The following is a 10,031-nucleotide window of genomic DNA, read 5'->3' as shown; positions in this document are numbered from 1 at the left end:
ACATGGTAAGAACTGTGCCTGGAAATATGAACGCACTGATATTAGCGATCACTGTAGTGTCTAAATACGACTTCATAAATGCCACAGGCTGCTGTTTTCTTTATTGGGGGTATGGCACAACAAAAAGCACAACATAAGCCATGGCATCATCCTCAAATTTAGCTTTGTATTAATAATATTTGATCTTGAAAACACTGGCAACAGTATAGATGTAAGCCCATTCCTTGGAGGTCACACATGCTAGCTGCTCATGGTTGACAGACAACAGAATATGGCTACTGTGTGGCTAAAGTAATACATGGGTATAGGCCTGTTCTTTAGCAGTCATCTCACAGATGTTTTGATGGATGGAGAAGGAATGGATATCCACTCAAGAAAGGACAGATCAAGACTAAATGACCTAAAAACTTTTCCCAGTAATTCATCCAGTATTGTTTACTTGCACATCCCTAAATCTCTTTAGGCTGATTGAGAGCCATAGGAGCTAAAGCACTCACCCATCTTAGGCCCAGACAGTCGTGACTGTATTATTGTTTTTTTTGTCCAATCCTCCAGCAGCCAGGAATAACTCCAAAAGAGGAGCTTGACAGAGTGAATCCAACTTATTTTCAATCTGGTGTCAGGAAGCAGTCTGTTGCCCTGATATGAAGAGTGACAGCAGAATGGGAATTTAATAGACCACATTTCTGTCTGGCTCAAGCGATTACAATGACAGAAATGTAAATTATGGGGTTTTTTTTCTCCTTTTGAAGATATCTCAGAGCAGGGCTCTGACCATGCAGAGAATGGAAGAATTAAGGGTGGTGATGTTCAAATCGTAGAAATCGATTTCCATCAGAATAGAACGAATGTCACTCTCAGGGGGGCTCAGACAGTCTGTGCTTTGAGGACTAGGAGGATAAAACACTGAAAGAGGCCGATGACATCTCAAATGAACAGCGGCTGTCAGCACAGAAGTCCCCAGTCTACTTCGTATCTTGCCCATCTGGTATTAGTGATAGTGGAACTCCTCTAACCTGCTGAGCTGTGAAATAAACAAAATTTGCATGGTTTAATACCAAACTAAATGTCTCATTAATAAGCTAAAGTGACATGAAAAGATCATTCTTCATCATCAGTGTACATAGAAATCAGTTTGTTATTGCTAATTATTACATCTACAATCATGGTAAGAAAAATAAAGTAAACTCTCTTTAAATTCCAGTGTAGTAAATACAATCTGTCTGCCAGTACTGCTTCCATAGGAATGAAGATAGTAAGTAGCAGACAGGTGCTGATAATCAAATGCACTTAAGTCATAAGAAAGCGTGACCACCTCTTTGAAACCTTTGGCAGTTTTCTGACCTGAAGTATTCAGGTGAATTAGCACAGTGCCAAGGAGGAAAGACATCAGCAACGATCTTAAAGAAGCAACTGTTGCTCCCCATCAATCTGGAAAGGGTTATGGGGCCATTTCCAAACAATTTGAAGTCTATCATGCTGCAGTGAGAAAGATTATTCACAAGTGGAAAACATGACACATTCATGACAGCTACCAATCTTTTCAGGAGTGGATGTGCCAGCAAATTCATCCCAAGGTCAGACTGTGCAATGCTCAGAAAACCTGAAAAAAAAAACCAAAGTCTACATCTCAGACTCTACAAGCATCAGTCAGCATCTTAAATGTTAAAGTTCATGGTAGAACAATCAGCAAACGGCACAAGTATGGCTCTTCTCTCTAAACAGAACATGGCAGCATTGCTTAGGTTTGCAAAGTCCGAACAAACCACAAAACGTCTAAAACAATGTATTTTGGATAGATGAGACCAAAAAGGTGGCGTTTGGATAGAAGAAAGCCAAACACAGCATATCAGCACAAACACCTCGGTGGTGGAAGGGTGAAGATTTAGGCTTGTTTTGCAGCAACAGGCCCTGGAGACCTTGTAGTCATTGAGTCAACCACAAGCTTCTCTGTATAATAAAATATTCTAAAGTCACATGTGAGGTCATCTGTCTGACAGCTCAAGCTTGGGTCACACAACAGAAGAATAATCTCAAACACAGCAGCAAATCTACAACAGAATTACTGAAAAAGAAAAGAACCAAGGTGTTGCAATGGTCCAGCCAAAGTCCAGACCTCAAACTGATAGAAGTGCTCTAGCTCAGGGGTGGCCAACTCCAGGCCTCGCTGTCCTGCAGGTTTCAGATATCACCCTGGGTGAACACACCTGAATCAAATAATTAGTTCATTACCAGGCCTCTGGAGAACTTCAAGACATGTTGAGGAGGTAATTTAGCCATTATATCAGCTGTGATGGATCAAGGACACATCTAAAACCTGCAGGACACCAGCTCTCGAGGCCCGGAGTTGGCCACCCCAGCTGTGCATAAATGCCCACAAACCTCAATGAACTGAAGCAGCCTTATAATACAGGTGAGCCAAAATGTCTTTGTTACAATGTGAGAGACATATAGTTAATCCAGAAATTATAACTTCAAGTTACAGTTCAACAAGCTATTAAATGATTTGCTATACTTAGTTTTCTTCTGCATTTTGGCTCAGTGTAATAGATCAGGTGTTGTTGTCCATCTGAGGTTGCATTTACCTAATTTTAAGACTGGGTAAGGACCAGATGACCTTTTATTAACTGAACTGCCAGAAGGTGTACTATCATTTCACCATGACTGTATGTTCTAATTATTACAACTGTTATTCATTAAAAATAACACATTTCTGCAAGACTACTCTGAGCTTTCCTGACAAATCAAAGTAATGTCAGTAAGCCTGTAAAGTTGGATCACTTTTGTAGTCCAGGTGTCATGAAAGCGAGACGGTTATTAAGAAGAAAGCTGTTCATGTTACTATTAGTCAATCTCAAAAGCAACCTTCAAAGAGATAATGAATTTAACTTTCAGTAACATAGATAAGAGCAGCAGTGTCATGTAAAGAGAAAAAAAACTTAGGATAAAATAGGCAAAATATTAAAATACTGCATTAGTTCCAGATTCAATATCTTTTGATGTTTTTTAGTTATTTGAATGGCGTATGAAAGCGAAAATCAAAGATGCTATGTGCTGCTTTGTTCAGTTAGCAGTTCTGATGCACATTGCATAAGCTAGGACACCAGCAACCACCCAGGTAATTACCATACAAAAGAGTTTCAATATAAGGATATGTCTTATATTTTTCTTTAAGTTACATTCACACTGAGAAACCTGGACACCACATAAAACAATGAAAAAAGGCAAAGATACGCCTGTCTGATTCTGCTTTACTTTCTGGGTGATTATTGATTATCTGTCTCTTTGCTATGTGGCTATAATAAAGGTTTGCAATTACCTTGTCCTCCAAAGGAAACCATATCTGTTAAGCAGCATAAACATAACACCACTAACCATTAATTGCATTTAGGAGTGTTTTACTTCTCACCACCCGAAAGGGTAAATTATCTCTTAGTTTTATTTTTAGTATGCACACTTTAAAGCATGTCAGCTCTTCGCCTTGCCCTTGGTATGGTTGAGGTCCTTGCTTGACCACTTGAGATGAATCCCTTTCAAGTGACATTTTGAGTAAGATCAACTTACTTCCATGGTCATAGGCAAAGCACACCATTAGCATTCAGCACATACGCACTCTGGTTCTAACTGCAAGCCCTTCACTCTACAACTGCTACGTGACCACATAAGATGAATACAAACTGTCCTTTGCTAACATTAAAGTGAATGATTGTGACTCCCATTGGAAGTACTCCTCGGTTTTGGACATTTCAATGCTGATGGCCTTTGCATACTGCACATCCACTGGTTTCTCTCGGGTACAGATCAAAATGTGTGTGATGTCCACTGGAGAGTTTAAGGAAAAAGTTCCTTGGGTAGCATGATTAAAGGATCACAGGCAGAGATATGTATGTTAAAGACACATAGAGGCTACATCCCAAGAAATAAACAATAAAAGAATTTATTTATTTTTGAATGTCTAATGAATGCAGAAACAAACTTTACTCAGAGCACCAGATTTTGGGCTGTCCTGATTTTCCCCACAGACAAAATGTCCATTGACAGTGACACTGGGCCAAAATGCAGACATTTTTCTCAGTCGTGCCATGTCAAAGTGACAGAAATCGACTCAGGAATTGAGTAATGGGAAAGAAATGTCGATAGTTTCTTTCTTGATGAGGTGGCAAGTGAAAATCCTGAGTCTTCCTTTACACAGTAGGAAAAGATTTAAAGTAGAATCTCTAAATTGACGTTAGACTGTAAAGTTCTCATATCGACCCATCCACTGTACTTTCCAGTCTGCACAGGTGTACAACATCTCCTCTAAGAGGACTTATTTGATATTACACACTAGACTTAACGGAAACGTGTTTTCGTCAATGACCGTAGATTTTTATACAATCATTGGTTTTCTAAACCACCCAGTGCATTTTATTTCATATGTTAAATCAAATTTAAAGACTGGAATGTAATTCAAAACAACATTTTTATCTATATGAAAAGCGGAGATTTAAATAAAATAAGATGATACGTGACAAAAGTTGCATCAGAAACTTACTTGTAATATAACTTACTTGTGATTTTCGCCGCTCTTCAAAGAGCGAATCGGACATTGAGTTATCGGATAGTGTGACTTAAACGTTATTTACTTCTGTATTATTTTTTTATTAATTTATTTACTTTTTTTGCGTTGAATTTTTTCCGGGTTGGAACTAATTTTTTTACACCTTTTATCCGCCGGCGAACTGAATAGATAGGACGTTCAGAGGCGTCACTTCCGCTCCACGTGAAAGGCTCCTTATAGTCCATGTGAGGAGCACTGTATATCCGAGGCGTATTGTTTTACGTTTTAACATTGATAGTTCACATATAGTCATCTCATGGTTATCGACAGCAAGACTATGGCGTCCGTAGAGGAGGAGGCGCTGCTCGGTCAGGATTCAGAGGAGGAAAACAGTGAATTATCGGACGATGAGGTCAGTTTCCTAACATGCTAGCATCGTTAGCTAACCACATTCCTGTTAAGTATTAAGGTTTTAAACGTCACTGTGCCTGCTGTTTATAAAGGTAATCAAACAAACAGAGACCTGGTACTATTGTCAGTATCAGAATCTTTATTTTTCTAATCAAGCTTTTTAGATAGCAGGAAAATTCACGTTTAGTAGGACCGTGTAGTCTTGCTGTAGCAAGTGGTGGTTTAGATAAGTCAGAGTTAATATTATTCATCTTCATTTCATTGCCCAGCTGCAAGAAGCCTTCGCAGCGGGGTTGTTGAAGCCTGGGATGAACGTCCTGGTGGATAAACCCAAAAAGTTCGCCAACAATGTGGTGAGTGGCATCTCACATCTTCTGTTAGTAGCAAGTTATGCTACGCAGGGATGATCAACGTACTATAAACAACCATACCACTGTAATAGTTTTAAAGCAGCAATGGAACAGTTCTCGAAATTCCCTGTAAAGTGAATAATATTGTTACTTGTTGTACCTTTATTGCTCCTATGTTGTCACACAGGAGGGGTTGAAACAGTGTGTTGCTGATTTTCGTAAAGATCTTCCCTGGGTGGAGAGATTGGATCTGACCAACCTACCAGCTGCAAATATCATTTCTCAAGCTGAAGAGAAAGCTTCAGCGCCAGCCGCTGGGGAACTGGATGCTGATGATGATTTCCAGAGGGAGATGTTCTTGTAAGTGACCGTTAATTCAGCTCAGTTTTATTTATATAGTGCCTGCTCATAAGACAGAACCAGGGTTGGGGAGGGGCAGCCATCTGCTGCAACTGGTTGGTGGTAAGAGAAAAAGAAAAGGAATCAGAGAGAGATTGGACGATAGGCTAAAAAGCATCACATATACTTGTATTTTGTAACCACACTAATATAGTTTGGTTACGAGTCAGACAAATAAGTCATCTTTTTTTTTTCTTTTTTTTTTTCAGCTAAAGAGTTACAAACATGCATACGGTGTTGAATGTTTTAGAGAATAGCCTAAAAAACATGCTGGAAAAATACAACACAGCTACAAAGAGACCATTCCAATTACTTTGTGTTTTTTGTTTATTTACAGCTACCGTCAAGCTCAGGCTACAGTCCTCGAGGCACTGCCACTCCTAAACAGGCACAGCATAGCCACCAAGAGGCCCGAAGACTACTTTGCAGAGATGGCCAAATCTGATCAGCACATGCAGAAGGTGAGCCTGGTCTCCTATATGATGATGCTTTTTTTTTTTTCTCCTTACATGTTCCATAACACCTGAAACAGCATCACTGTAATTAAGTATTAGTTCTCACCCATATAGTAAAGTAATTAACATTTCTTTGCACATACTGGTTCAGGGCCTGAGTTTAGTTCTTTTGTTCTGTCGGGCCTAAATTCATATACTTTTTCATTTGTTGGTCTGTTCAGATCAGGAAAAAGCTGATCTCAAAGCAGATGATTATGGAGAGGTCAGAAAAGGCCAAGAAACTGCGCGAGCAAAGGAAGTTTGGCAAAAAGGTTGGTGACTGAGTACAGAAATTCTTCTTAACACCTGTAAGTGTTATATGTGTATGATACTTCGACTGTACATGGCTAAAAGAATGACTCTAATTTTGAATTTTTTGCCAGGTCCAAATAGAAGTGATCCAGAAGAGACAGCAGGAGAAGAAGGCCATGATGTCCGCTGTAAAGAAATACCAGAAAGGTCGGTGTTTACAAGTGTAGCATGGACGTTATTTCCTTATTTCTTTTATTGTTTTGTCACTACACCAATTTGGACACGTCACTTATTGAGCACTGGGAACAACATCTTCTCTTTCTAGGAATGACCGACAAACTGGAATTCTTGGAAGGTGACCAGAAGATGAATAAAGAATCTTCTCAGGGCTCAAAGAAAGCAGTGAACAAAAAGGGGTAAGTTTGAACTTTTCAGCAGTGCACACAGCAGTCATTGCTTTTTACTTTTTGGTCCCGCTTCAGATTTGTGGCATTTTTACAATGAAACTCTTATTTATTTATTTTTTTCCACAGGCCTAGCGCTAAGAGAAAATTCAAGGACCAGAAGTTTGGCTTTGGAGGCAAAAAGAGTGGAAAGAAGTGGAACACCAAGGAAAGCTACAACGATGTTTCCGGTTTCCGTGCCAAAATAGCTCACGGCAAGGGAGGGAAGAAGGGGAAAGGAGGAAAACAAAATGTGAGTCTCTCACACACATGGTTATCTATTGACTGTTTTATTCAAATGAGTAAATAAGAAAACAATTTCTTTCTCTTTGACTTCCAGAAACGTCCAGGCAAGTCTGTGCGCAAGAAGATGAAGAATCGCTCTTAGAGACTGGCGGGCTGCTCAGCAGACTGGACTTTGCACTCTGCTTTTTGGCAGGATTTGCCTAAAGGGACTATGAGCTCTTCTTCTACACTTTTTGGTACAATATACCTTTCGTACATGCATCTGGATTGATATGGAGGTCCATATTAATCATATTCTGTGTGATTGGACTGAGTCCAATCACACAGCTGGGGAAGCTATTCAAAGGGCCTGTAAAGCCAAGAATGGACTGCACACAGCTCCAAAATACAGAGCTTTCCTAAGGTTGAGAAGGACAATGTTATTTGCTGTAGATACCCTGATATTTGCATCTGTGGCTGCAGTTGTCCCTACCCTAAGGTGGTTTTAGATCCACTCTCTGTGATTACACCTCCGTATCTCCACCTTCTCAATGACACACTGTTCTCCTAAGGTTTGTGTGTTCTGTTTTACTTTTCTCACTCAGCTTTTTGACTCGTTGATTCTCTCCCATGTTACATGACATTTTATAATATTGAGCAGCTGTCAGTTTTGCCCTTTTCCATTCATTAGTATGATTAGTATGTGATGGGCGTGTGTGTTTTGTACAGACCTGTGCAAATGTTCCCCCCAAGTGTTTCTCTAAGAAGGGTCAGCTTCTGTGCTGACACCCGCATGTTTGATGAACAAATACATTTCAGTAGGCATTCAGTTTCTATTCTCTCTCTTTTTGGGGGGGGGGGTTAATTTTGTGTTCTTTGGCCAAATTCATGGTGTTTGGTGACGTCTGTCATAAATCGGAAGAAATTGAATCTGGTGTCTTGGCGGGACTCCGGGACCTGGTGGAAAATAAATCAACAGAGTTAAGGTGAATGCACGATTACATCAGCCTACTGGTGTTTACTGTCTTATAAAAAAGGAAAACAATTTTCAAATATCAAAATGGCATGAATAAATGAGAAACAAATATCTGTATTGTGTTATTCTAGGCATCATTGTCAGCCCAGAATTTAAAATGTGTTTCCCTAATTAAAAGAGGAATGTTTGGACATGTTAACAATGGTGTTCCCAATTTTCAAGTTATTCCACCAATAATTGTCGTTTACATTGGGCTGTGACAACGGCTTCTTCCCTGAAGTATTTTTTTTGGGTGTCGCACCATTTGCTGCAGACATTAAATTAAACTAAACACATTAAATATCCCAGCTGTGTCTCAGCCATTTCTACTCGAGTTTGATATCCCACACCAGACTAAACACTGAGAAAGAATGGTTGGGGCAGATTCTTCAAAATTTACACAAGCGGGGTTTCATGATGTCTTCATAGTAGTGTTGGGGTTGTTAGTGTTAATTTTTCACACATTTAAGCTACAGTTTGTTCCAAAATCCACTAACAGAGAGTTTTACTCACCAGTGGAGTCGACATCCATCCTATCTCCTGGCTCTCAGTGAGTGGCATAGAATACTTCTTGGTAGGAACTTCGTGGGCCTTGCGGAAAGCCTTGATGAAATCCTCTGGAGGCCAAAAAAATCAAATTATAAAACCAACTTGTTTAAAAACAAATTTATATAAACGGAATAGGTGGATAGAATATTTCTCTCATTTAATTCCAATGGAAATTTTACCGTCCTCTGGAATCTCTTCTGTCGTTCTTCTACACATGGGTTTGTCTGGCAGTACATGCACTGTAACACAGCATACACACACACACATAAGAAAAGGAGGTATACAGTACAACAATTATACAGAGCTCTACAAAAGAGGACCAAACTGCCATGAAATGCACAGCACTCGTGCTTTTCAGTGTCTGGCTCTTCCTAATAAGCATGCTGGACACTGAATCATAGTGTAACCTTGCTTGCAAGCACTGCTAAAGTGCTGAGGGCCCTGATTTTGGTCCCCTAATCGCAGTGAAATTCAAAAGGAAAAAAAAACCCTGCCCAGTCACACTTTTCAGTAAGTGATAGTTCTTATTTTTATCATATTTTTGATGTGAGGGAGAAACGGAGCAAGAGGGGAGATTAGCTTACTTACATTTCCTGTGGGGGTTGATGCTGAACTCCGTGTGGAGCTTCTGGTGTCTTTGCTCTTTCCGGACCCGCTCGGCGTGAATCGCGTCCCGATGGACCAAATCCAGTTTATCTTTATCTGCCATGTTGAGAGAAAAATAAAAACGCCGACAGTTAGGGTTGGATCAGCAGAAAGCCTTTCACTGGCCTTAAACTACGTATGCGCGTTACCTAGCAACAGTAAACACCACCTCATGCTGGCTGCAGTTGCGAGACTCGAACACGCGATGGCGCCATGCTCTCAGATTTGGTCATGGTGGAATGGTAACAGTAACAGTTTATATTAGACGATTTATGTAATCAAATGTATTTTATTTTGGAGGAAAAAATAACTAACTAACTACTTTTCTTTTCATTGTTATTATTTTTCTAAATCCTCAATAATTCAGTCTGTGATATCAGCAAAGAGAAGTGACACTTGCATCTGACAGGTTAAACACTATATGAAATAAAAATTGAAGATGTTTTGAATTGGTTGATTTTAAGCTGCCAATTCAAATCAAAGAAGAAATCACTAGTGATTTATTATGACATTGATTAGTTATTAATTACACATAATTAACTTGCCAGTATTGTCGCCTGTTAATTCTCTGTCAGTCTGTTTGATGAGGTCATTTCACCTCTACTCTTACCTCCTGGATACTTAGTGGCTGCGCAAACAATGAAATTTCTATGTCTGATTATGTGTAATAGAGACTCACCATGTGTGAAGGTCAGTATAATTAATCCA

The 10,031-nt window shown here is 39.6% G+C and overlaps 2 protein-coding genes and 1 long non-coding RNA gene across 3 annotated transcripts; 1 reads left to right on the top strand and 2 right to left on the bottom strand.

Annotated features, from left to right (window-relative positions):
- Positions 1 to 269: 269 nt before the first annotated feature.
- LOC120733366 lies at positions 270 to 2,201 on the bottom strand. Its single transcript, XR_005695811.1, has 3 exons — positions 2,117 to 2,201; positions 1,536 to 1,603; positions 270 to 1,024 (listed from the first exon to the last, which is right to left on the bottom strand). It is a non-coding gene; the product is annotated as an uncharacterized LOC120733366 (long non-coding RNA).
- A 2,530-nt stretch (positions 2,202 to 4,731) lies between these two features.
- Positions 4,732 to 8,434, top strand: ebna1bp2 (EBNA1 binding protein 2). The gene is made up of 9 exons (XM_040031465.1): positions 4,732 to 4,952; positions 5,221 to 5,304; positions 5,489 to 5,661; positions 6,038 to 6,161; positions 6,377 to 6,466; positions 6,578 to 6,653; positions 6,772 to 6,862; positions 6,980 to 7,142; positions 7,230 to 8,434. The coding sequence occupies exons 1-9, from the start codon at positions 4,857 to 4,859 to the stop codon at positions 7,275 to 7,277; spliced, it is 945 nt and encodes a 314-aa protein (XP_039887399.1). The 5' UTR covers positions 4,732 to 4,856; the 3' UTR covers positions 7,278 to 8,434.
- fam183a (family with sequence similarity 183 member A) lies at positions 7,949 to 9,456 on the bottom strand. Its single transcript, XM_040031466.1, has 4 exons — positions 9,267 to 9,456; positions 8,858 to 8,917; positions 8,643 to 8,746; positions 7,949 to 8,071 (listed from the first exon to the last, which is right to left on the bottom strand). The coding sequence occupies exons 1-4, from the start codon at positions 9,385 to 9,387 to the stop codon at positions 7,976 to 7,978; spliced, it is 381 nt and encodes a 126-aa protein (XP_039887400.1). The 5' UTR covers positions 9,388 to 9,456; the 3' UTR covers positions 7,949 to 7,975.
- Positions 9,457 to 10,031: the final 575 nt, after the last annotated feature.

Source organism: Simochromis diagramma, unplaced genomic scaffold (assembly GCF_900408965.1).
Source record: "Simochromis diagramma unplaced genomic scaffold, fSimDia1.1 OVJJ01000284.1, whole genome shotgun sequence".
Lineage (NCBI taxonomy): Eukaryota > Metazoa > Chordata > Actinopteri > Cichliformes > Cichlidae > Simochromis > Simochromis diagramma.
The sequence above is the reverse complement of the archived record's forward strand: the minus strand, read 5'-3'. Positions and strand labels throughout refer to the sequence as shown.

Excerpts from the sequence above, each read along its gene's own strand:
- ebna1bp2 (XM_040031465.1), top strand. The coding sequence starts at position 4,857 with ATGGTTATCGACAGCAAGACTATGGCGTCCGTAGAGGAGGAGGCGCTG. Across the intron at positions 6,654-6,771 it reads TGTAAAGAAATACCAGAAAG|GAATGACCGACAAACTGGAA; the intron begins GTCGGTGTTTAC and ends TTCTCTTTCTAG. Across the intron at positions 6,863-6,979 it reads AAAGCAGTGAACAAAAAGGG|GCCTAGCGCTAAGAGAAAAT; the intron begins GTAAGTTTGAAC and ends TTTTTTCCACAG.
- fam183a (XM_040031466.1), bottom strand. The coding sequence starts at position 9,387 with ATGGCAGATAAAGATAAACTGGATTTGGTCCATCGGGACGCGATTCAC. Across the intron at positions 8,747-8,857 it reads AGAAGAGATTCCAGAGGACG|AGGATTTCATCAAGGCTTTC; the intron begins GTAAAATTTCCA and ends TTTGGCCTCCAG. Across the intron at positions 8,072-8,642 it reads GATGGATGTCGACTCCACTG|GTCCCGGAGTCCCGCCAAGA; the intron begins GTGAGTAAAACT and ends ATTTTCCACCAG.